Source organism: Mustela nivalis, assembly GCF_964662115.1.
Source record: "Mustela nivalis genome assembly, chromosome: 5".
Classification (NCBI taxonomy): domain Eukaryota; kingdom Metazoa; phylum Chordata; class Mammalia; order Carnivora; family Mustelidae; genus Mustela; species Mustela nivalis.
Genome location: NC_139024.1, coordinates 45,013,459 through 45,040,940, shown reverse-complemented (window position 1 = coordinate 45,040,940; position 27,482 = coordinate 45,013,459). Strand labels below are relative to the sequence as shown.

At 42.0% G+C, this 27,482-nt stretch overlaps 1 protein-coding gene across 6 annotated transcripts in view; it reads left to right on the top strand.

Annotated features, from left to right (window-relative positions):
- Positions 1–24,137, top strand: part of MRAP2 (melanocortin 2 receptor accessory protein 2) — a 48,042-nt gene extending 23,905 nt beyond the window's left edge. For 4 of the 6 annotated variants that reach the window (XM_082730674.1, XM_082730675.1, XM_082730676.1 and 1 more), the window contains exons 3-4: positions 10,258–10,357; positions 22,730–24,137. In XM_082730674.1, the coding sequence (XP_082586800.1) occupies positions 10,258–10,357; positions 22,730–23,123 (494 nt within the window). In that variant the 3' untranslated portion in view covers positions 23,124–24,137. Of the gene's footprint in view, positions 1–10,257; positions 10,358–15,649; positions 15,705–22,729 lie in introns of those variants that run through there. The other 2 variants (XM_082730678.1, XM_082730679.1) reach the window with 2 other exon arrangements.
- Positions 24,138–27,482: the final 3,345 nt, after the last annotated feature.

Genomic DNA, 27,482 nt, shown 5'->3' with positions numbered 1-27,482 from the left:
AATAGTACAGTAAATGTGGGAGTATAGATACCTCTTCAAGATAATGGTTTTGTTTCCTTTGAATATAGATCCATAAATGAGAATGCTAGATCATAGGTAGTTCTGTTTCTACTTTGAGGAAACTCCATACTATTTATCATAGTGGCTGTACCAGTTTACATTTCCACCGACAGTGTCCCATGGTTTCCTTTTCTCCACATCCTCACCAACACTATCTCTTGTCTTTTTTGATATTAGACATCCAAATAGGCATGAGGTGGAAGCTCATTGAGGTTTTGATTTGCATTTCCCTGTTGATTAGTGATGCTGAGTACCTCTTCATGTGCCTGTGGCCATTTGGATATCTTTGGAAAATATCTATTCTAGTCCTTTGCCACTTTTTAATTGGGTTGCTTTTTGGTATTGAATTGTGTGGGTTCTTTCTATTTTTAGATATTAACCCCTTATCAGATATGTGCTTTGCAAATATTTATTACCATTCCATAGGTTCCATTTTCCTTTTGTTGGTGCTTTCCTTTGCTGTGCAGTAACTTTTTGGTCTGATGTAGTCCCACTTATTTATTTTCTTTCCATTGCCTTTGCTTTTGGTATCAAATACAAAAAAATCATTGTGAAGACCGATGTCAAGGAGCTTGCCCCATATGTTTATGACCATTATTTTGAACTCTCTATCAGGTAAATTACTTATTTCTATTTCATTAAGATCTGCTTTTGGAGATTTATCTTGTTCCTAAGCTTGAAACGTATTTCTCTATTTCTTCAATTTTCTTGACTCTCTGTGCTAGTTTCTGTGCATTGAAGAAAACAGCTACCACTCCGAGTTTTGAGTGGTCTTGTGTAGGAGATCAACCTTGTCAATCAGCCTACCCTGGACTCCTAGTTGCCTCTTGAAGTTTTATGATTGCCAAAACCAATTTCTTTGTTTTTAGTGGCTCCTAGTAGTTGAGGGTGTGTCAAGACCTGCCTTTGTCCCCAAGGGAAAGATTGTGGTCAGCACCTACCCAAATGAAGGCTGATTAGAAGCCCATAGGATAGGCAGCAGCTGGAAAAGTATGTAATTAAATCCCTCCCCGGGAGAAACTAGGAGATAGAAGTTTTAAAGCAAGGGCACAGGGGTCCAAGAGCACCTGGCTCTGGGGGTCCTAAACAGACCAGGTTTGGCCACTTACAGCTGACAAAATCCACAGGCAGAGAGACGAGTCCTGGTGGAACAAGAAAGGAATTTATTTCAGTAAGGCCAACACTGGAAAGACAGCAGACTAGTGTCTCAGACTCTCTTCAAAGTGCCAAAGATACTTCCAGGTTTATATAAAGAAAATGTTGGACAAAGGTGGGCAGGAAAGGTCAGGTTGGTCATTGTCTTGGAGTCAGTCAAGGGCAGGGTCTTGCTGGCTCAGGGCAGTCATTACGGGTAGTTTCCATTCCCATCAGGGGACCTTTTGCTCTGGGATCTTTTGCCTGATGAAAGAAATAAATAAGCTGGAAAGAAGAACTTAATCAATTAGAAAGTTTGAGGTCAAAATGGAGGTAGTGGAAATCCTCTTCCAGTTTTTGCCCGTTTCCTCTCTTTTCAGCCAAGTAGATAGCTGGGCAAGTCCGCCAGCTTGTTAAGAATGGCTTTTTTGTTCCCTGCAGTCCTGTAGGACTCCTGAATGTAAGCACCGTTGGTATCAGAGCTAGGAGACTGGGGACCTGTCCCTTGGGCTGTAGCCACAGAAGCTAGAGTGTCAGACATGTGTATAAGCTCTCTCCGGGGAGATGCCGGTGACTTGGTTTTATGATTAGAATAGGCTGCAGGGAGAAGGCAGGGTGGGTTGGCAGCTTCCCTGGGAGACTGCTGGCAGCCGCTGGCTGGGTGCTAAATCCGAGGCCCCGCCCTGAGGCCTCATCCTTTAAAGCAGGCTGAGAAACTCCTGTCCAGGAAAGAATGGGAAGTGGGCGGTTTTGTCTACTTCCTCTGCAGTGAGCCTTGGGGGGATAGCTGTGGTGGGGGCTCCCCTGCCTGTCCTTGAATTACTGCTGCTTTGCTTGCTGTGTAGTCTTTAGGTTCTCATGCACCTCAGCCCTTTTGACTTTCAGAGCTAGGCCTTTTAGCAGCCTAAAAGGCCTAGCTCTGAAAGTCAAAAGGGCTCTGTCTTCTGCAGTGAGGGTCTTAAAACTGGGGCTCCAGAGGTGCTGTCCAAACCATTTCCTTCTTAGGGAAAAGCTGGAATTTGGGGGTTTCCTTCCAACTGTATCTTGCTATGTTGGGGGTAGGGGTTATGGCAAGAGACCTTCCTACCCATTTTCACGTGGGTGTTTTCCTCTTTTGCCAGAGGTGTCGGAGGGGACTTAGCTAGTTTCTGGATATCTTTCAGAGGGAATTCCTCCATATGCAGCTGTATATTCAATGTGTTTGTGAAAGGAGGCAAACTCAGGAGCCTCCTAAGTCTTCATCCTGGTCAAGTCCCATTCCAGCTTAATTAAGTGATCGAGACTTTGTCCCCCATTCTCCTGTGGCAGGAAGGCTTTGCCTAATGGGTCCCCGGGGCCTGGAAGCCACTGGTGGCTAGTGGCTGCGGCAGAGTCTCTAGTGGGCCAATTAGAGGGCAGTGATACTGTTAGGAATTAGTTGGACAGTTGGATAGTCAGGGCCAGGGTCCCCAACAATGAAATGAAAATATGGAGGTGGGGCAGCTAATATAGAACAGCACTGACATCCTGTTTTGCAGCTTAAGCAGGACCCCACTAGCATTCTGCTTTGCAGCCATTGCAGAAATGACTTCTGCAAAACGTCCTCAAATAAGGCAGGTAACCACAAAACATTTGTCAGTATCACTGGCAAGGGGCGGTTAATAAAGAAGACCCCAGATGTGAGGAAAAAAAAAGAAAAAAAAGACCATCAGCACGTAGAATTTAGCCTAATAGCCTAATAATTAAATGCTTTCACTCTTTCACGTGGATGGATACAGGACCCAAGCTCTGATTGGCACCACTCAGCACACCTTGATTGCTTTAAATAGTTCCGGAAAAGAGCTCATAAAACCCCCTAAACTTAGAAACTCCAAGGGCAACACTCTTGCCACCCCTCTACCCCAACCCAGGAGCTTTATAACATTGCTCAGTAAACTTTGCTTTACTGCTGGTCACTCTTCATCGGGTCTACCTCTTCATTCTTTGTGGGGGCATGACCAAGAAGGAGGGGCGGCGCTAAAGGCAGAGAAAATCCTACAATACTCTGGCTGGTTCCCAAGTCCTCGTCTCCACCAGTGGACCTGCAAAGGGCTTCAGAGTTACTCCCTTATCAGATCAAGGGATTTCTATATTTATTCCTTAAAAAGTCATTAACTAAATCATATATCCTTAATCCCTGAAGAGAGCAGTAATAATTAAATGCTTTCACTCCTTCATTTATTGATGTCTTCTCAGTATTTCTCTGTGGAAATTTTGAAAAGCGGATGAAATCCATGAGGATATGCTTCATTGATTATCTGTTGGAAGGCCGTTGCTGTCAGGGCATGAAATCATGCTCTTTCATTTACTTTAATTATTCAATCTTGTTTTTCTGGAGCAATCTTTAGGTAAAGACACTTGCTTTTTAAGAATTTTAGTACAAAGCAAATTTTAGTACTGGGCAAATTGCCAAATATTTCCCTATAATTTGCACGTTTACAGGTTGGCAAACCAAATTTTTTCTGTCAGCGTGCTCCTATCTCTTTCCCTTAGTTTAAGAGACAAAGAAGACAGGCTTGCTGCTATTATTTTGGTTGGTATATCTCTAGAGATAATTGGAAATCTTTTTTTGAGCATATTACATTCTAGAGATGACTATAACTGGTAAGAATTCCTGCAAAATGTAGACAGAAGTATGACACATTACATATTTTCTTTACGTACTATACCATTAATAAGGAATGCTTTGTTAGTTTTAGCATTCACATCAGGAAAAAACGGAATGCCTGGTTGAGTCCTTACTGTTTGGATGTAAAATAGAGGTCCTTAGCTTCCAGAACCTGACGATATATGAGGCACAGAAAAGAGAATAAGAAACAAACGAAAAACAACACAGACATACAGGAAAATAAAAAAAGAATAAGTCAACTATTATACTGTGTACTTTGGTAGAGTCTCTTCCACTTGAAAATGCTCTGATTCTGGGGTGCCTGGGTGGCTTAGTCATTAAGGGTCTGCCTTTGGCTCAGGTCATGATCCCGGGGTCCTGGGATTGAGCCCTGCTCGGCCAGGAGCCTGCTTCTCCCTCTGCCACTCCCCCGGCTTATGTTCCCTCTCTAGCTGTATGTCTCCTTCTGTAAAATAAATAAAATCTTTAAAAGAAAAAAAAAGTTTAAAATTAAGTTGTGATTCTGACCTTCAAGTGTGTCTCCTTGTATTACAGAGCAGAATTCAAAGCCAGTTAGGTGTAGATTTAGAAAAATAGAAGCCAGATATTTCAAGGGGAAGCATTTATTGAGGACAGGATAACAGTTGTCTTCATTTGCTTTACCTGAACAGATCATACTTGGCAACAGTAGCTCCATCTTTAGTTAGGTTCTTCTGCCTGCTGAAATGAAGAGTCCTGCCTTCAAAGGGTCTTTCATCTGAGAGGCAAGCTCTGGTGGTTATTGTGAATTCTCCTTTTGCTCTCAGTTTTGCATCTGGTATTAAACCTTATAATTCATCAGAAGTGGAAGTATAGCTGCATATATTTGGCACCAACAGAATGACCATCCACTCTTTCACTCTTTCTTTCAGCAAGTATTTACCGTGTACCCGTTATGTGCAGCACTCAATTAAGAACTGGAAACGCAGCAGCAAACAAAAGATCTATACCTCAGCTTATAGATCTTGCTTCCTCGTGGGAGAGATAGACAATAAATAAGTCAAATAAACAAACCATGCCATATGGTCATAGGAAATAGAGGTAGGAAAAGGAGATGTGGAGTGCGGTGGTAAAATTATACACAGGGTGGCCATGGAAGGACTTACCGAGAAGAAGGAATTTAAGAAAAGACCTGAAGGAAGTGAGAGGCTGAATTGGAAGGTATCTGGAGAATAGCATTCCAGAAAATGCTCCATGGCAAGAATGAAATGGATCATCCAAGAAACAACGAGGAGACCAGCATGGTACCGGGGGAGTCACTATGAGGCAGGATAGCAAGAGAAGAAGTCAGGCAATAGAGAAGAGGAAGAATGTTATAGAGCCTTTAAGGTCACTTTTTCTCTGAGATGTCATTTGGAGCAGAGGAATCGCATCTGGTTTAGGCTTCAATAAGACGTCACTGCGGGTGGGGGAGGGAGCGAGGGAGATTGGAAGCAAACGATCAGTCAGAGGAGGCTATCGCAGTAGTGCAGTCAGCTGATGGCAGTGGCATGGCCATGGTGGGGGACAGTGGAGTGGCGAGGTACATACATTCTGGATAGTTCTAAAAGATAGATCTGATAGTCTTCATCAGTAGATTGGTCATAGGGCATAATAGAAATTGAAGAGCCAAGGAGGATTTGAAGATACGTGATCTACTTGGCAGCACGAATTGCAATGAACAGAGATGGGGGAAACTATGGGAGAAGCAGGGACATCAGGAGCTCAGCTTTGGACTTGTTAAATTGAGACCTGTCAGACATCCAATAGGACATGGCAGGAGAGATGAGCTGTGAAGGTGTGAATTTGAGAGTCACGGCATATAAATCATATTGAAAGTTAAGAGGCTGGATGAATGAGTATAGACAGATCTCTCAAGAATTTTGCTATGAAGAAAAAGAGAAATAGGACATTTAGGAAGACCTTGACTAGGTGAGACAAGATGTTCTTAGAGAAGCAGAAGCAAAGCCTGTAAGTGCATATGTGGACACATTTACATTTTAGCAAGACCATTAGCTGCTGTGTTGAGGAAAGACTGAAGGAGCACCCTCTTATTCTGAGCCATCAGTGGAGGTCATATCCCATGCTTTTTTTCATATGCCAACTTGCAGATAATGCCAGCCACACTCATGGACGAATTAGTAAGAAGCCAGGTCATCAAGACGAGAAGTAGAGCAGGAGCGTGCGAAGACTTAGAGTAAGACATGTCATTGGAAGCGCAGTCAAAGCAAGCAAGTTCTGGAACAGCACTGTTGGCTCCTTGCCAGGAATTCAGACCACCAAATTGACCCTAATGCATTAGAAAGCAGAAGTGCTATGAGGACAGCTATGGCTCTCGTATCCTGAATCCTCTCGTTCAGTTAGTATTAATCCTTGTTTTTCATACAGCCAGGAGATGGAAGGGTCACAGTTCATTCTTAGGAGGTAGAAAGGAGGGAACTGGGATTGGGTATTTGGCCCTAGTCTGACCCTAGAGTAGAAAAGATAATCATGGTGAAAGAGCATCCCACCAGTGAAAGCCACGCTGTTGTCAGCTTTCTTCTCTGTTTCATTCCATTCACCATCTAGAATTCCCCCTGACAATTTACTCTACCCCTTTATTATAATGATCTCTAAATAGTTCAGTTTCTAGACAGAACAGAAGTGGCCGCTGGGCTCTGTTAGAAACACCTTAGGAAAACTTCTCTTGGTTTCCTTAACCAGCTGGCCTCACTGGAGCTTTACTCTCTATAAACCTTTATTTTGAATCCTTCTCAGGGAGGGGTGCTTTGGAAAGGGCCAGGTTCTCTGCTTTCCCTCTTTGACTGCCATGCCCATGTCTAGGAAACATGGTATATAAATAAAAGTGCAGGAGAGTTTGGATATGCCTGGGCCAAGATGGGGACCTCTGATATTCCCTGAAAGGGGCTCGGGGTAAAAAAGTGCCCTAGGGTCAGGCCATGTGACACAGGATGAGGGAGAGGAAAATTAATGGAAATAACTAGAGGAAGCAAAATCTGTTTGAAGAGGAATGTGAGTAAACAGAGCCACTCGAGGCATATTGTAATAGGATATGTAGATGCCATATTATCAAGGAAGCATTTGGAAATGCCGTTGGACCACTGGCATTCTCAAGTTCTAACTATCGCCCTGATCCTCCCTCACTTGCTCCCCCATGACATCAAGGAAGGGCTGTGACTGTCTCATGCCCCACAGTATTGTTGCCTTTTGATCAGCTTCCTGGGGTGCTAGGAAGGCAGAGGGAAGGAACTAGGCTGGATTAAAGGCACCCCTCCTCCATCTCTGCCCACCCTGAGCTAGAGAAGCGAAGAAGTCTCTGCCATTGTTTGCAGGGCAAAAACTGTCCTAATGCGAACACCTTCCAATGTGAATCAAGGTGACAAGGTTAAATTCTCAACTGAGAACTTCAGTATAATTCTTGCATATACTTTAGAACTTGCTTTTGCTCTGCAGGCTGTTGATGAAGTATACAGCATGCTGAACCATCTTTATCAGTGTGGTGGGACTTCCCAGGCTGTGCCCCCAGGACTGAGGTGTTATTCTTGAATGTTGGTTGCACTTGTGTACACGTGTTTTTTTGGTATTCATCCTTTTGTCCTTTTTAGGCTTCATTTCCACTATGTTATAAGGCAAAGTCTACAATTTCTATTGCTTTGGCACTCTGAGTCCAGGGAAAGATACATTAGTTTTGTGTCCAAAGCACTGAATGAACATGGTTGAATAAAAATGAACTTCAGGGCAATCCTATATGTAGAATGAAATATGAATTATTCAGAATAAATTGCCAATCTGACTTCTTAACTTTAGAAAAAGGGCAATACATGATTTAATTAAATGATGCTTTGTACTGAAACACATTAAATGTTTTTTTAATTTAATGTGTTTTTTCTTTAAATTTCTAAGCATTCTCATTGTAATCTCATGTAGGGGAACTTCTTAGAACAGATAAGAAAATGTGAAGTATTTTTTACCATTCTGACTGGTGTGAGGTGGTGAGGATGTGGGGAAAGGGGAACCCCCTTAAAATTGCTAGTGGGAATGAATGCAAGCTTGTTTGGGCAATCTGGAAAACAGCTTGGCAGTTCCTCAAGAAGATAAAAACAAGCTACCCTACAACCCAGCAATTACACTACTAGGTATTTACCCGAAGGATACAAATATAGTGATCTGAAGGGACATCTGCACCCCAATGTTTATAGCAGCAATGTCCACAATAGCCAAGACAGGGGAAGAGCCCAGATGTTCATCGATAGATGAATGGATAAAGAAGATGTGGTGTCTATATACAATGGAATATTACTCAGCCATCAAAAAATGAAATATTGCCATTTGCAAAGACATGGAGGGAACTAGAGGGTATTATGCTAAGTGAAATAAATCAATCAGAGAAAGGCAGTTATCGTATGATTTCACTCATATGTGGAATTTAAGAAACAAAACAGAAGATCATAGGGGAAGGGAGGGAAAAAAGTAAGACAAAATCATAAGAGACTCTTATCCTTAGGAAACAAACAGGGTTGTTGCAGGGGAGGTGGATGGGTGATGGGCATTAAGGAGAGCACTCCATAAAATGAGCCCTCGATAAAATGAGCCCTCGGTGTTATATACAACTGATGAACCACTATATTCTACCTCTGAAACTAATAATGTACTATATGTTAATTAATTGAAGGTAATTAAAAATAACTTTAAAAAAGAAAGAAAATGTAAAATGATTCAATTTTGGTGCCTTCCCCAGATCTGAGACCCTAACGTGTATGTGCCAGTTTTTGTAGACTAACCAGTCTCATCCCTGTCCCAAGGATGTATACTTGTGACTATTAACCAAGATAAGATCAAGGAAGGGCCCTTGTAGAGAAGCATAAGCATGTTATGGGGTTCGAAGGAGGGAAAAAACACATCACTTGGGGAAGTTAGTCCAGGCTTTGTGAGGGAGATGGTGTAAGGAATGGTCTTTTTTTTTTTTTTTTAAGATTTTATGTATTTATTTGACAGAGAAATACATAGCGAGAGAGGAAACACAAATAGAGGGAGTGGGAGAGGGAGAAGTAGGCCTCCTGCCAAGGAGCCCCATATGGGACTCCATCCCAGGACCCTGGGATCATAACCCCAGCTGAAGGCAGACACTTAATGACTTACCACCCAGGAGCCTCAAGGAATGGTCTTTGAAGGATGGATAGACTTATTAGCTCTATGTTGGGGAAAATTGTTCCAGCCAGGTGAGGATAAGAGCCCCTGAAAAGGTGTGGATCTTAGGAAGTTATGGCTAAGAATTAAGGTAAATACAGAGACACAGTGTTCCCTTGTCTAATTGGAAACATGGCTTTTAAAGTACAGGTAAGCTGAGAGAGATTGATGGTAATTTTTTTTTTTTTAAAGATTTTATTTATTTATTTGACAGACAGAGATCACAAGTAGGCAGAGAGGCAGGCAGAGAGAGAGAGAGAGGAGGAAGCAGGCTCCCTGCCGAGCAGAGAGCCCGATGCAGGACTCAGATCCCGGGACGCAAGATCATGACCTGAGCCGAAGGCAGCGGCTTAACCCACTGAGCCACCCAGGTGCCCCAGATTGATGGTAATTTTAACCATAATAGCTGGCAAATATGGGGTACATTTTTCTCAAATGCCAGACATTGTAGAAAGTGCTTTACATATGGAATCTCTTCTAATTTGGAAGAGGTCAGGGCTCTTTTTGCCAAAGAGTTTTTTTGTTTGTATTGCTTTGTTTTTGCTTTGCTGAATAATTTTTCATAAAGGAACAACATTAACAGAGTTGTCATAAAGTAGGTTCATACAGAGATGAGACAGAGGAAAGACACAAGATAGGGAGCGCACTCAGAAGGTGATTTGTACGTTCTCCTCAAGAATTAATGAGTTATTATTGAGTTATTCCAGTATGAATGTAAGTGAAAATACAAAATTGGGTTGGTTTGAATGAGAATTAATTTTCTTTTTTTAAATAGGCTCCATACCCAGCGTGGGCTTGAACTCACAACCTTGACATCAAGAGTTAGTTAATGTTGGGTCAGCTAGGTGCCCCCAGAATTTATTTTAAGTTTCGTATTGCAATCTCTGCTAAAAAAAGATATTTTCTAACTCGGGACACTTAACGTGGAAACTTAAGGACCTAGATGATCTACCGTCTTTCTGAGGTTCCTTCACTAAGATACGGAAAAAAAGAGTCAACAAGGCCAAAGTCTCTCAGTGTCCTCTTGGGACAGAAACCCTGCAGCACACAGGATCTTCTCTCTCCCTCATTCCTTACATCTTATCTGTCCCCAGTTGACTAATGGGTCAAGATTGTCTTATCATATTGTTAACTTTCTTCTCTTATTTCATGTAATGAAAAAATCAGATTCCTTGAATGTTCAAGTTTTTAAGCTGTTATGAAATGCTAATCCCAGTATTAACTGTTTACAGATTCCATTGTGATTGGATTTTGGGTTGGTCTGGCTGTCTTCGTGATTTTCATGTTTTTTGTGCTGACTTTGTTGACCAAGACAGGAGCGCCACACCAGGAGTAAGTTTGGGTCTTTCCTATATATCTATTAAGCCCCATGGGAACTAAATAAATAGACATACTGTCCAGGGCTGGGGTTGCTTCCAGTGGGGGAAGAAGGGGCTGGTTATGGATTTACTGCCTGTATCCAGTTGCCTTTGGGTGGAATCACCTTCCTCCTGGCACTTTGCCTCTTGGCACTGCAGCTTGTTTTCAAGAAGACCCTTGTGAACCTAGGTTTCACAGTGATCTAGGCCTGATTTTTATTTTGAAATGTTTATTAATTAGGTTGTATTTTCTCCTATTCCCAGAAGAATTTGGGTGACTTACGAGACCAAAAATAGTGGGGAAGAAAAAAAGATAGTAGCAAAATGGGATGAAAACCAGTTATTTATTTATTTATTTATTCATTTATTTTCATTTATTAATTTATTCATTCTATAAATATTTTCTAGGTAACTATGTGCTACATATTATACTAAGTGACAGGAAGTTAAAATAGGAAAGTCCTTTTGTTCAGTAACTCACTATTTAGCAGAAGTAAATTAGTTACTAATTAAGAAAATTCAAAAAAATTAGAGTATGCTAGGATCTATATTAATCTATGATGTAGTTTTTAATTAAATTAAAAAGAAATTTAATTAATTAATTAAGAATTGATTTAAATAAAAAATATTTTTGTTATGTTATGTTAGTCACCATACAGTATGTCATTAGTTTTTGATGCAGTGTTCCATGATTCATTGTTTGCATATAACACCCAGTGCTTCAAGCAATATGTTTTTTTTTTTTTAAGATTATTTATTTATTTATTTGACAGACACAGAATACAAGTAAGCAGAGAGGCAGGCAGAGAAAGAGGAGGAAGCAGGCTCCCAGCTGAGCAGAGAGCCCGATGTGGGGCTCGATCTCAGGATCTGGGATCATGACCTGAGCCGAAGGCAGGGGCTTTAACCCACTGAGCCACCCAGGTGCCCCCCAAGCAATATGTTTTAAAAAAACATTTCAAGGAGCAGAGAAATAGTTACAACTGGGTACTCCGTTGAATTATTGACAATAAAACAGTGAGTTCAACACTGAGCTTCCTTGAAGCTAGGATAAAAAGAGAAACACCAAGAATTATATAATTCTCAGGGCAGGATAAAGAACATTTGTGTTGGGCCTCGGATTTATGGAGGAAATGATTACATGACTCTTAAAGAACATTGCGTAACATCAGAAGGTGTTTTTTCAGTTGTGGATTGCAAAAAACTCAGGAATGTTTTCGAGGATTTTTATTATCCCAACTCTTCAAACAAAGCAAGAAATAACATATGTTGAATACCTTTTTAGTCAGTCCCAACCAGCAGAGATAGCACACTCCATATAGGTAATTGGAAGAGCTTTTGATGACAAGACTATCCCCGAGTTGTGGCCAGATGGAAAGATAATCCGACAGGACAGTGCAGGGTCCCCCAGGCGACCAACACTGAGGAACAGGTACCAGCCACCCTAGATCTGAAGGGGACCCAGGAGTTTCGTGAAAAGGGTGGCCAAAAGGAGCTGTGATTTTGGGTTGAAGGACAGAGCTAGCCCGATGGGACCCATCTCAGGGAGGGACCTCAAAATAAATACCAAGTCCTTATTTTCCTTCTTCCTTCCACCTCTTACCATCGCTCTCCATGGGCTGACCACAGGGGCACAGCCAGCAGCCAGTCTCCTCCAACAGAGGTCAGTTTTCTAAGCCACAGAGCGCACAGCAGCAGGCAGAATGGCAGAGAGCGGCCTGGGAGAGTAAATGGAAGAAATGTAGCACATATCCTACCATTTTCCATCTAGTCGCCCTCCTACTCCGCATAGCCTGGCAACAGGATTCTCCCCGTTGTCGTATCTCTTGTATCTCCTCACACTCTCTCCCGTGGCTGTTGTTCAGTCTTCAGCCTGCACTTGCGTACTGTAACAAGTTCCTGGGGAAAGGGAGCGGTTCTGCTCTTCACTCAGCTATTTTCAGACATTAAGGTGCAGAAAAAAAAAAATTAAACACATTTTAAATGGAAAGAAAATAACATTTATTGAAGCCTACGGAGACATCTGGTTGAGAATCTCTTTAACAGCCACTGAAAAACCACTAAAAAGACAGGGAACTTCCCTTTCTTCTGTGGGCTCATAAAAATCCGTGCATGCCTTTGCTTCTGTTATACTGGTCCAGGGAATTTGAAGATAGGGTGTGGGTTGCAACAGTGGTAAGAAAAGCAGAGGACAGACTTAGGTTAGGGAACACCTCATGGAGTGGTCAGTGAACAGCAGCACTGTGATCTTCCTTTTCTTCAAAGGGACAGATTTTCGCAGAACTGTTGGGATGTGTTTGCTTGATATGACGCACGTGATCTTTACGCTTGAAAACGCCCTACCCACAAAGAAAACATGACTTCACGTCATGATTAACTTTATACACCAAGCGGTCGAGGCCATGATACCGAAATAGTTGATCAAATATTATTCTAGGCATTTCTGCATTTATGTTTTTCATTGAGTTAACATTTAAATCAGTAGACTGAGGAAAGCAGAACATCCTCCGTAATGTGAGTGGGTTTCATCCAATCAATCATTGGAAAGCCTCCCTTGAAAGAGAATGACGTCTCTCAAGCAGAGAGGAATTCCCACTGAAGATTGCCCACAGCCTCCTTCTGCAGCTCTTCCCTGGGGCCCCAGCCCGCCAGCTGACCTGGCAGATTTTGGACTTGCTAGCCTCCACAGTCCACGTGAACCAGTTCCTTAAAATAAAAAATTAAATTAAAATAAATTAATATATTTAAACAATTAAAATAAATCTCTCTCAGATACACACACACACTCTCTCTCTCTCACACACACACACACACACACACACACACACACACTCTGGTTGTTTTTGTCTCTCTGGAGCCCTCTGATCCATCTCCTTAATCTGTCACAGTGACCCTGGGTAGCTGAGACTGTTTCCAGTCTTTCAATTGGCAGTTCAGTCCTCCTGCTAGCTGGGTTTTCTGAATAATCTGAATGATATAAGATGGTGGTTCTGAATAATCTCAATGATATAAGAGCGGTTATTGTAATTCTGTGCTTTTGAATGAGGTTAAGGAGAAAGTCTAACCTTTTTTTGACTTCAATAAATGGATCAGCCCTCGGGGCCGCATTGTAGATGCTTTTTTGAGTCTGCGGCAGTATAAGACATGGCGTTTGCTTGCTTTATATCATAATAGAAGCCTGAAAGAAACAGACATGAGGCAAAAATCCCTGAGTGGATCAGTTAAAGAGGTTTTTAGATCTTAGTAAATTTGACATTCATTTGGCAGAAATTTTCTCTAAAGGAGACATTATTTTTTTCCACTTGGTCAGCTTTAATCTAAAACAACCAATTTAAGCTTCCCTGTGTGATAATTAGGCGTGGAGGAAAGAATGATAAATCACTGAGAATAATAAGAGCTTTTTAAAAAATATTTACCATATGCTAGGGTCTGCTCATCCCCTTATTTTTATAATCTCACTAAGTCCTCACAGAAAGATGAAGTAAATCTTTTAGGCATTCCAACTTCACAGATGAGAAAAATGAATCACTTGTCTGACGTCTCACAGGTAAAAACAACTATTGGTCCAGGCCTCAAACACAAACCTCGTGGACTCAGAAGTTCTTATTATTAACCACTACAGGAATGATCTCGTGTTGGTAATTTTTAATCTCTTCCTTCTCCAGAACTAAAGATACTAGCAACCAATCACATTTGTTTCCTTCTGTCACTTATTGGACCATGCGTGGGTTCTGGAGTCAAACATTTCCGGATTGACTTACTGAGTGAGACTTTGGGCTGGATTCTTAACCTCTCCTGGCCTGAAATTCCTCTTGTATAAAAATAAAATAGTATCTGCCTCCTCGGATTATTATTATTTAAAGATTTTATTTATTTATTTGACAGAGAGAGAGACTGTGAGAGAGGGAACACAAGCAGGGGGAGTGGGAGAGAGAGAAGCAGGCTTCCAAAGGAGCAGGGAGCCCGATGCAGGACTCGATCCCAGGATCGTGGGATCATGAGCTGAGCTGAAGGCAGATGCTTAACAGCCAAGCCACCCAGGCGTCCCTGCCTCTGAGGATTATTGTAAAGGCTCAATGAGCTGACACCTGTGGAATGGCTTGCACAGGCTGGATTCACGGTGGTACTCAGAGAAGGTTAGTCCCTCCCTGGCTTGCTGGTTGGAGGTCCTGCTGAGAGCTGCGGGTCTTGGTAAATAGGAAGAGGGAGAACAACAAGAAACCCATGCTCCCATGGGACAGCCAGGCCCTAAGCGTTCACATTTTATCTGCACTTGGGAGTTCTCTACCCCAGCCTCATCTTGGGTGTGTCTCTCAGGCAAATGGTGGGATGATTTTAGAAAGGAGGCTAAGGAGAGAGTCTTGGTAATTGGTCAGAAAAACTGATGTGTCTGCTTTGCACATCAGGCTCTCTGCGTGGTTTGTCACAAAGAACAGTTACTTACTCAAGTAAGATGTCAGGCAGCATCCTTTTGAAATATGACTCCAACACTCTGGTTAATATCCCTGATCGAGTCTGCAAGTTCAGATTGGACTAGTGCTGAGTTTACTGCTTAACTGTCTTTCTCTCCATGGAGGTATTTCAGGCCAGGATGTGCATCTCCTTAAAAGTAGTAAGACGCAAGGATGGTAGCTGCCACAACCCATGCTTCTCATCCTTGTTCCCATGCCCACAGAGACATCACTAATCAGCTGTGCTATCAACCTATAAAGCTGAGACTTGGCCTCAGAATTGTTTTCAAAACATCACTTGGGGGACACTTGGGTGGCTCAGTCGGTTGAGCATCTAACTCTTGATTTTGGCTCCACTTGTGATTTCAGGGACCTGAGATCAAGCCCTAAGTGGGAGTCTGCTCGGATGCTTTCTCTCCCTCTGCCCTCCCCTTACTGTGCTCACATGTGGGCTCGTGCATGCTCTCTCTCAAAATAAATAAATAAATCTTTAAAAAAAAACCAAAAACATCTTTAAACAAACAAACAAACAAAAAAAAAAAACCAAAAAAAAATATTTAAAACAACAAGAACAACAACAACAAAAACAACCCAAAACAACCCTTTGGGCAGCCATCAGGAATCAATCACAGTTTACTCAATAGAGAATATGTGTTTGCCGTCTCTGGCTGGACCTTCATTTAATAGTGTTGGATGGTGGGAGTTGAGATCCATTCACTCCACAGAGCCAATGACATCACAATAACATGGACAAGTTGTTTCCCTGAAGATTTCACATTGGGATCATATCAGCATAAGAACTTCAATTCTGGAGTCACTGGCTTCTCAAGGGCTTTGGCGAAGAATGGGAATGTACAATAATCAGACGAGGTAATGAGACGGTAACAAACAGCTCCTCAGACCTTGGTATGACACAAGACATGGTTATTTCTTACTCAAGCTGCATGTTTGCCGAGGGTCAGCAACAGGTGGATAGAAGCTTCTTGGCTTGTATCTGCAGTGTCTCCAGCACTCAGCCTCCTGGGTTCCTGTAACAGGGAAGAGCATCTGCAGAGATCTCACAACCGCCCTTCTGCTCTTCAGCCAGGAAATGGCGCACATTCCTTCCTCCCAGCAGCTCATTGGCCAGAACGAACCACACCCACGCACTGCCCAGGCTGAGAAGGGTAATCTGTGGGCCCAGAAGAAGAGAACCAGAACTAGAGAACACTGCTAGTAAAGTATACTGCAGAGGAAAAAAGACTATTAGAAAGCTGACATCACCTTTCTTAAAAGCTTTTAGGCCCAAGAAACAGCTTTAATGGGGATTATTTTTCTTATGGAATATTTGCTGCTGTGTGGGGGGGAAGGGGAGCCAAAAAATCCCCTCTTACCTGGATCCTTTATGGACGATGAAAATAAAAAACCATTTCCTCCTGCTTTCTCAGCTAAGGGGCCATTTACTGTGTGTGATTTCCTGTTAAAGCATTATAGCCCCATTATCATAAATCTGCCAGAGAGAGAGTAACAGAAAAGGCTTGGATCACATTTTTATGTCTACTATTTTGGACTTCCTAAAAAAACTATCAAACCCCAGATATCATATGCCTCAAATACCCTCCTTTTGTAGCCTTTCCTAAGAGCACCTTGTCCAAGTGGGGATGTTCTTCATTTTTGAGTGAGTGCAGAATTGTTTGTGTGTGACCTTAGAGAAATGGAAATTTCTCTAAAAAAATTGTAAATTGTTGAATTGCAATTTACCCGAATATGGCACCGCTAAAAGATGGGTACAGTGCACCTAAAAGCTTATAGCAAGAAAGTGTCAGTGCTCAGTGTTTTTGACAATGACCAAGGTCCAAAGGAACTAGTTGGCAAGGTGCAGACATGGTGTGTATTCCCGAGGAAGCCCTGACATTTCGTGAGGTCTACCACCATTGACAGGTAGAAAACCTATGTCATGTATCAGATTCAGTTACTTTTAATTTCCCATCAGTTAAGTGGTGCTTATTGAGTGCACAGCTGTGGCTTGCTCAGGACTCTGCGGAGGGTTGTTGTAATGCAGTAAACTCTTTCTTGCCCCCAGAGAGACTGACATCTTCCTAGTAAGTGAGAACTAGCACCTATAGCCACCAAAAGGCACGTCCACACCCAGACAGAAGGGCCGGCACCTCTAGGGCTTGTTACATGAGAGAAAGCTTTCAGCACATCTCCGTAAATATTAGTGGTTATTATTGTTTTCTCATTAGTTGTTAATCACAGAGATTTCACTCTTTGTAGGTCATTGTTTAGCTTAACGCACCTGTAAAAGACCACTGGGAATGACTTCTGAAAGTCCGGATTGCCCATCACTTTTCCTGAGCAAGGCAAACCTGAAGACAATCGTGGGCATGCTAAGACTCAGCATAGCAGAAATACTTCATTTGTAAAAATTGTAATAAATCTGGAAAAATCCCTAGAGGAATAACCTGGAGCATTATAGGTATTTTCCTTCTCCAAATGGAAGTGAGAGATTCTGTCCACCTGACCTGATTTATCTCTCGGGCAAAGAAGAAGGAGCACTGTGCTTAACACTGGGGGAGGCTGTGTCTTTCATGGGAACCAGGGCTTCAGGCCACCTGCAGACGCAGCTGTTCAGGACACTCACTGAGGCTCTAATGACTGCGAGGCTTTTCAGGAGATGCAAAGATGGATAGAATATAGACAGCGGTGTAGAAGAGAAGAAGGGCTGTGCGTAAATAGCTCTGCCATGAGGCAGGAAGAGATGCATCTTGTTAGTGAAGTACAGCAGGAGGGAAGGACTCTGTCCTTCCCATTGGGAAGTCAGAGAGTCTCCCTAGAGACAGTGACATTTGTGTTGGGTGGCGAAGAAGATATTTGACTTTGATGGACAGAAGGGCCCATCAAGCAGGAGGAACAGCACAAGCAAAGCACAGAGACAGACAGTCCTGAGCACATCTGGGGATGGTCAGGTGCCATATGGCTGGACTATAGGGTTAGCAAGGGGACTCTGGTGGAAGAGCACACCAGAAAGACTGGTTGATGCAAGGGTGGGGAGTCTGAGCTGACCAGGTGGGGAGTCTGGGGAGCTGGTGAAAGTTTGTGAGCTGAGGAATATCATAGGAATAATGGCAATCAGTGCAGGTACCAAAGGACTGGGTGTTAGAGGCTCTCTGTTCAGGTATAGAAAATTCCCCAGGGGCAGGGAATACATGACCAAACCCATGGGGAGAAGAAGGAAAAACCAAGAATCAGAACAGTCTGAACAGTCTCTTTATTCCGGCTTGTGCAGTTTAGTAAGGTTGCAACAAATAGGTTAAGTCTCAGTTGCATTTTTTTACAAGATGAAAATGAGGAATATCAAACTCCTAAAACAAAGAAATGAACAGGATTTCAAGGCTAACTGTCCTATCAGAATAAACTATTATAATTTTTAAACAGTTAAGATGACACAGGAGAACTTCTCTTGAACACACTAGCTAGATCATCAATTTCATGATGACAAGATCTAGAATAGGTAGGAATGGAACAAAAACAATAAAAAATGCTAAAATTATTGGTGATTCTAAATTTTCTGACAAATTGTCTTGGTTTGTTCAGGCTGCTATAGAAGAGTACTGTAGACTAGAAGGCTTATAAATAATATAAATATGTTTCTTATGGTTTTGGAAGCTGAAAGTTCAAAGTGCTGGCATATTCAGTATCTGGCTCACAGATGGTAGACTTTTCACTGTGTCTTCGCTGTGTCTTCACATAAAGCGAGGGGTCTTGCTTGAGGCTCTTTATAAGGACACTAATCCTATTCATTAAGGTTAAATATCCTTTTTCTTTGCTATATTTCAACATAGCAATTTTGGAGGGACACAGACATAATGGCCTATAGCACAAATATTCTTCAGTGTTCTCTCTTTTCCTTGTGAGAGCTTATGACATGGTATTAATTCCTAGTCAAGTAAACATCTCAAAGCTACTCTTCTTTCAGTGTTTCAGTTTTTGAAGCTTCTGGCTGCTGGATTTACCTGTAATTTGAATCAAGGTAGAATTTAAGATGTTTGACCCTTGTATTTTTTCATTTTCCCAGTTGTAACCAAAGCCGTAGGAGAATGAGTTGACTTCAGACTCTCCTAATGGATCTAATAGGTGCTGTAGAGCATCGTTTTCTCCTATGCCAGCTTCATTTGAGAGTATGAGAAAGTCAGAACTTTGTTGTCATTTCAACAGTCTTTATAGCATCTTTATCAGGAGTTGACACCATCTCAAGAATCCAATTTCTTTGCTCAACCATTAGAAGCTCCTTATCCTTTCAAGTTTGGATCCCCAGTCCCATCTTCAGCTCCACTTCTATTCCAGCTCTCTTGCCATTTCTACCACATCCACAGTTACTTCCTCTACAGAAATCTTGAAGCTCTCAAAGTCATTCATGAACATTGGAGTCAGTTTCTCCCAAACTCCTGTTCATATTGATTTTTTAAACTCCTTTTCATAAATCATCAATATTTTTAGTGGCATCTAGAATGGTGAATGCTTGGGAGGTTTTGACTTGTCTTTGCCTAGATCCACCAGAGGAGTCACTATCTGCCACAGCAATAGCCTTATGAAATGTGTTTCTTAAAAAGTAAGACTTGAAAGTCAAAATTTCTCCTGATTCATGAGCTGCAGAATGGATGTCATGTTAGTGGACATGGAAACAACATGAATCTTGTTTCTGTAAATGTCCATCAGAGCTCTTGGGTGATCAAGTACATTATCAGCGATCAGTGTTATTTGGAAAGGAATCTTTATTTTAGCAGTAGGTCTCAACAGTGAGCTTAAGATATTCACTAACAATGTTGTAAACAGATGTGCTGTCATCTAGCCTTTGTTGTTCCATTTATAGAGCACAGGCAGAGTAGATTTAGCATAAACTCCTTAGTGCCACAGGATTTTCAGAATAGTGCATGATAGTGATGTCAGTATCAAGTCACCAGCTGCATTAGCCCTTGACAAGAGAGTCAGCCAGTCCTTTGAAGCCAGGCATTGACTTCTCTTCTCTAACTATTAAAGTCCTAGATGGCATCTTCTTCCGATAGAAGTCCGTTTCGTCTGCACCAAAAATCTGTTTAGTGTAGCCGCCTGCATTAATGATATCAGCTAGACCTTCAGGATAACTTGCTGCAGCTTCTACACCAGCACCTGCCACTTCTCCCTTCCCTTTGATGTTATGGAGATGGTTGTTTTTCCTTAAACCTCATGAGCCAACCTCTGCTAACTTCAGGCTTTCTCTCTGAAGTCTCCTCAAGTCTCTCAGCCTTCACAGATTTGAAGAGAGTTAGGGCCTTGCTCTGGATTAGGCTTTGGTTGAAGGGAATCTTGTTGCTGGTTTGGTCATCTATCCGGATCATTAAAACTTCCTCCATATTGGCAATATGGCTGTTTTACTTTCTTAGCATTGGTGTGTTCACTGAAGCAGCACTTTCAATTTCTTTCAAGAACTTTTTCCTTTGCCTTCACAACCTGGTTAACTGTTTGGTGCAAAAGGACTAGCTTTTGGTCTGTCTTGGTTTTTGACGTGTCTTCCTTGGTATGCTTAACCATTTTTAGCTTTTTATTGAAAGTGAGAGATGTGTAACTCTTCCTTTCACTTACACTTAGGGCCAGTGGAGGGTTATGAATTGGCACAATTTCAATATCATTGTGTCTCAGGAAATAGGGAGGCCCAAGAAAAGGGAGAGATATTGGGAAGGCTGGTCAGTGAAGCAGTCAAGACACAACATGTATCAGTTGGGTTTGCCATCCTGTGTGGGCGCAGTTCAGGGTGCCCCAAAACCAATTAAGAGAGTAACTTTAAAAATAACTAATCACAGATCACCATAACAAATGTAATAATAATAAAAAGGTTTGAACTATTGCAAGAATTACTGAAATGTGACACAGAAAGTGAACAAATGCTGTTGGAAAAATGGGGCTGATCGACTTCTCAGACACAGCGTTGCCACAAACCTTCAATTTGTTAAAAAACACAGTATTGTGAAATGTAATGAAATGAAAAGCAGTAAAATGAGGTTTGCCTGTGTTCTATTTTTTTGATGCTATTGTGAAGGGAATTTTTTTTCTTATTGTCTATTGCTGTGTAAAGTAAATTGAAAGGGAAGTCTTTTAAATGACAGTGGTGGATCAACTGGATAAACTTAAAAATGAACCTTGATCCCTATCTCAACATGCATCATATGCCCACAGTAAAAGCTCCTCGAAGAGCTCTATCCAAGAGAACTTTTATGATGTTGTAACTATTCTCTGTGCTGTCGAATTAGGTAACCCTGGGCCACATGTAGCTACTGGGCACTTGAAATGTGGATGATATAATGGAGATACTGAATTTTATTTTACTTAATTTAAATTTAAATAGTCCCCTGTGGCTAGTGGTTATTATATTGGACAGCCTACTTCTAGAAGAAAGCATAGAAGAATATTGTCATGAATTTAGGGTAGGCAATTATTTCTTAGAAATGATATAAAAAGCACTAAATATAAAATAAAAAAATTAATAACTTGAGATTAACTGAAATTTAAAGCTGCTGCTCATCAAAAGAGATCTTAAAAATGAAAATGCAATCTGAAGGGAGACAAACCATAAAAGGCTCTTAATCTCACAAAACAAACTTGAGAGTTGCCGGTGGGAGAAGGGGAGGGAGAGGGTGGTTGGGTTTTGGACATTGGGGAAGATATGTGCTATGGTGAGTGCTGCAAAATGTGTAAACCTGGTGATTCATAGACCTGTACCCCTAGAGTTAATAATACATTATATGTGAATAAAAAAATAAAAAATTTTAAAAAATAAAATGCAAGTCACAGATCAAGAGAAAATGTTTGCAATACATTTGACAAAGGACTTGTATTAAAAATGTGTTATGAAACAATCACAAATTGGTAACAAAAATAAACAATCCAATTTTTTAAATGTGCAAAAGGCTCATATAGAAACTTCACAAAAGAAGATAAACCAATAGCCAGCAAATACATTCAAAGGTGATCAACATTGCTAGATACCAGAGAAATGCACATTCAAATCCTGACAAGATGCCATTTCTCTCCCACTAGCGTGACTAACTTGAATAGACTGACATCATCAAATGTTGACAAGGATGAGGAGTAACTGGAACTCCATACTTTGTGGTAGGGTGTAAAATGGCAGAGCCACTTTTGGAAAACTGCAGTTTCATAAAAAGTCAAGCATAGATCTACTGTGTGACCCAGTAATTCTACTCTTAGGTATTTACTCAAGAGCAATAAAAATGTATATCTACAAAGAAACTTACCCAGAACGTTCTTAGCAGCCCTAAGCACAACAGTGCCAAATTGTCAACAACCCAGATGCCCTTTAATTGAACATATAAACAAATTGTAATAAATTTATATGATGAAATATCACTAAGCAAGAAGGATAAACTATTATTATACGAAACAACATGGACCAAGCAAAAGAATTCAGGCACAGGAGGCTATATATTGTATCAATTTGTATGAATTTCAGAAACAGGCTAAACTAGCCTGTGGTGATAAAAATAAAAATGTTACTTATAGGAGGTGGAAATTGATGGGAAGTTCAAGAATAGACAAAAGCTTATCAATAGAAATCAAGATCAAGGCAGTGTTACCTAAAGGGGATAGAAACTGAATGGAAAGAAACTTTCTAGGAGAGTATTCATTTGAAAGAGGGAAAGAGAACATGCGTGCAGGGGGGCAGTGTGATGGTGCTCCCTGATGGCACACACATGCAGATGGTAGGGCCCGATCTCAGGACCCTGGGATCATGACCAGAGCTGAAACCAAGAGTCGGACACTGAACCGACTGAGCCACCCAGGCACCCCCCAAAACCATGATTTCTGAATGTGACTGAGCTGGTGTGTAAAGCAGTCTTATCTTTTCCTTCTCCTTACAGCAATGCAGAATCTTCAGAGAAGAGATTCAGAATGAATAGCTTTGTGTCAGACTTTGGAAGACCACTGGAGCCAGATAAGGTGTTTTCTCGACAGGGCAATGAGGAATCCAGGTCTCTCTTTCATTGCTACATCAATGAAATGGAACACTTGGATAAGGCTAAAGCTTGTCAACAGACCACAGCCCTTAACAGCAGTGTTCAACTCCAGGAAGCCATTAGAAGCAACGGGCGGCCAGAGGAGGAGCTGAACAGGCTCATGAAGTTTGACATCCCCAACTTTGTGAACACAGACCAGAACTCCTCCTTTGGAGAGGATGATCTTCTGATTTCAGAGCCACCTATTGTTCTAGAAAATAAGCCAGTTTCCCAGACCTCACACAAAGACCTGGACTGAGAAACTACTCTGTAAAGTGTCTTCCTGAAGATGTTGGGTGTGTCTTTGTAAAGCAAGAAATCTCCATTCACCAGAATTGTTTGTGTGGTGGGGGGGAGGGTTATGAGAGACAGAGACAGGAAGAGAGAAGAGAACCGAATAAGCTCAGAAAAGAACTGAATAAGCTCAGTTTCTGTGCCTTTCAACACAGTTCAGGCTTCTTGGGGAAAAAAAGTTTACACAGTCTCATCCTCCTTGTTGAAGAATTTGACCACATACTCTGTGTCAATGTTTTTGAGTGGCGGTTAGCATACTGCATTCCAGTCTGGTCCTGCTACTACCATGCTTTACCTTTAGCAAGTTGCTTTACCTCTCTGGGCTGCCACGTGGTTAACTGTAATGTGAGGAATCTGGAGTAGGTGATTCATCCCAGCTCGAATATTTTGTGAATTTGAGACTTTGTATCCAGAAGAGGCTGCGGTGTTCATAAAGCAGTGTAAGCTAGGGGACTGCCTACTATCTCTTGTAGGATCCCCCATGTCTGTCCCTTCCACACCACCCTTAATTGAATCCAACTTTTATCAGGGGGCTAAGCCTCTGTGGGGATGTCAGAAGATTCATCTCAGTCACTGTGGCCAATATTTCTGTTGGGTGTACTGAATTAGCTCTTCTGAGACCCTCTGGCCACCCATGCTAAACCCTACAGACGACAGCCTTGCCTCTCCTCTCCTAGAGTGAGTACCGATCCATAGTACATTGCATGACATTCCTGTCCCCAGAAATGTAGTGAAGGTTGTCAGCTGAGGTGGTAAATGGGTTGTAAATTCCCCAGCAACAGATACGCAGAGTAACTGGATGTGACACAGAGTTAATTTCATGAAGGAATCCAATCTGCACGCTGGTATTGGGGAAAAACTTGGTTTTGCATACATGGTTGCATGCACAGCCAGCTGCTAATCTCTGGGTGGCATTTTCATTATGAATTTGCTCACCACCTGTCTTGCTTAAGCTAAAAAATAAATGCATTTGATTGCACAGGAATTTTCTCTGGTTCTTTGTTTTCACACATCCAGATTTTTCATTTCCTTTAAAAATTATCCCATGTTTCTAATGCTTCCTAATTTCTATCATCTCGAGGAGCCCGTGGTCTGAGTCATGCATCAGATTTCATTTATTCTGTGGAAAGAAATCCCTTTGCCATAATATTTTTTGAGGAAAATATTATTCTTTAAGACTCTAACACCACACAGTAGAACAAGTGTGGAAAACTTCTTATTAACACATTCTCATAAATAGATACTTTCTATTAGCATTGAAGAGTGCTGAGTCTATTAACTTTTACTAATATGGATATTATTATTCATAATTTAAGCAAGCAAATATAAACCATGGGCTGTTTCTTATTTCCTAAGCTTCAAAGCTATTAAAGTGGTATCTTATTTAGAACTAGATTTATCAGTTACAAGGCTGAAGAATATTCCTAGAAGTTAGATAAATACCCATGACCATACCATCATTTTTATTAACTGAAGGTCGAGAACTGTAAAGGGTCTGAGATTGAACCCCTCCTGCAAGCTATTGAGTTAGCCTGGCCTGGATTTTTGGAAACTGGCAAAAGACATGAGATTCCCAGATCAGAGACAAAGAACTTCACAACAGCGCAGTCACCTGGGTGGCTCAGAAGGTTAAAGCCTCTGCTTTCGGCTCAGGTCATGATCCCAAAGTCCTGGGATTGAGCCCCACATCAGGCTCTCTGCTCCTCAGGGAGCCTGCTTCCTCCTCTCTCTCTGTCTGCCTCTATGCCTACTTGTGATCTCTGCCAAATAAATAAATAAAATCTTTAAAAGAAAAAAAGAAAGAAAGAAAAAAGGGGAGAAACTAGAAGAAAAAGGAGGAGCACCAATTCCAAGCAATTTTGAAATTCAACTGGGCTGACTCCATTCGGTTGCAAGTCCTGGAAATCATCTGCTGTGGCTCGTGACTTCTCCTTGGGCCTGCAGCTCTGTCCTTGCAATTATCCTTACTCCTTCTTCCTCTTCTTCTTCTTCTGCTTCTTCTTCTTCTTCTTCTTCTTCTTCTTCTTCTTCTTCTTCTTCTTCCTTTTTCTTAATAAATTTTATTTTGATAATTGTAAAAAGAAAAATCAGGCAAATTAAAGTGTTCAACTATATACTCCTCATATAATAGAGATTTGTCATTTCCAGGCCCTCTAGGGGAAGGGAGGCCCAAAAAGCAAAGGGGAAGGCAACAATGCCATCACACAATTCAGTCACTCAATCAGAAGAGACTTTGGTAAGAAAGATCAGTGGGCCTCTGGACGTGATGAATGGGAGAAAAGAGCAATAGTTTTGTTACCCAAAACTCAGTCCATCTTGAGGTTAACATAGATATAACGGATAAACTTTAGGGAAGAAAAAAAGGAGTTGATGCCTAGCGTGAGGAAGAAGACATAACCAGTGAGTAAGGAGTAACCAAAAAAAACTCTACTGTTTGTACCGCCTCTGACATGTTGAAGTGCAGGGCATAGTAGAAGACGGAGTAGAGGAAGATGAAGAGCCCAGTGGAGCCAACACTCAACACAGATGGCCACCACCAGCGGTAATCCTTCCCAGACAACTGGAAGTAGGTGAGCGGAGTGGAGATGCACGCCGCAACGCTCAGCAGGATGGCGAAGACAAAGAAGAGGTTGCCATACAGAGCATACTGTTCCCGCCCCTAGACTGTGCCAAAGAAGTTGTAGAGCTTCACAGAGAAGGCACGGGTGGTCACTGTGGAAAGTGGGTCTGGTCCACTCCCAGCCCTGGAGTGCCTGGCTTCATGGGGACTCTTCTACTCATGACTTGCCATGCTCATTTCAAGGACATCTGCCCTCATTTGTTGAGAGCAAGCATCCTTCCTTTTTCTTGAATGTATTTATCATTGAGTAGTTTATCCACCTGTTTCCTGCATGTAGAATTTTGGGGGTCTGACAGCCTTCGTTCATCTTGTCTTCTCTCTGGCCCTTAAAGTCCAGGTTGACAGTGTTCCAGCAGGTGTCATCTTCTCAACCCACTGTGAGCCTCTTCAAAAATGTCCCATGTATCTGTTGCATCAGACAGGAGGCACAGATTGCACCACAGAATCATTCCCTCTTGAGGTAAGGACATGACCTTTCATAGCTCCAAGCTATTCAGGAGCAGGCGGCTTTTGCTTTGACCAAGGGCCATTCTCTAGAGAAGGGAGCACAAGTGGGCCAATGCCCCTAGCAGCTGGGAATGACACCCAGCCTAGTAAAGGAATCTGGGTGGGACACTACCAGCACCCTTATAAACAGTAACAGATGACCTCTTTGGGGCACTAAGCAGCCTCTGTGCTAACTTAATTTTTGTAATGTTTCTATGAGAATGCTCAACACAGAGGCTTAAATTTTTGATCCTGTTAAATATAAGTCAGTCTGCTCAAAAACCTGCAGTGGCTTCCAGTTTCACTCCACAAAGAAGCTAGAGTTACAGTGACCTCAAAGCTTTCCACCCCCATCCCCCAGCTGATCTGATCTCATCTACTGTTCTTTTCCTGACTCACCCTGCTCCAGCCACAGTAGTCTCCCTTGAAGACATTAGACATTCATCTGTAACTGGGGGGCCTATTGCCCTAGCCATTCTATCTGGAACATTCTCCCTCTACATATCCACCTGGCCCACTCCCTTATCTCTTGAAAGTTTCTCCTCCAGTGCCCCCTGTTTGGGGTCAAATTGTAACCCCTCCAGACCCGCCAAAATCACGTGTTGAAGTCCTAATCTCCCAAACCTGAGAATGTGACCTTATTTGGAAACAGGGTTTTGCAGATGTAATTCGTTAAGATGAGGTCATGAGGGTGGGCCCCCCAGCCAATATGACTTGTGTCCTTATAAAAACAGAACATTCAGACACAGAGACACGCATAGGAGGAAGATAACGTGAAGAGAAATCCGGAGAGTGCAAGCCAAGGAGAGAGGCCTGGAGCAGATCACCCCTCACAGCCTCCAGAAGGAAGCAAGACGAATCTCTGGTGTTGAAGTCACCTGCTTATAGAACTCTGTTGGTGTCCTAGCAAAGTAAGAGCCCCCTCCTCAGCGTTCTGAATGCGGCTGACGCTGGCCATCCTTCTAGACGGGGCACCGCATTCCCCTTGTTTCTGTCCAGCACCCCCATCTCCCTGATCACACCGTTTTTCTTTCTCTACAGTATATCCAGTTTACATGGTTATCATGTCTGTGGTTCTCTGTGATCCTCTTGCTACAACATGGGCTCCGCAAGGGTAAACCAGTGCCTGAAACACAGTAGGCAGTCCATAAAAATTGGCGGGAGGGAGGGAGGGACTGTTCTGTAGATCTACTTGACAGGCAGAACCACCAAGGCTCT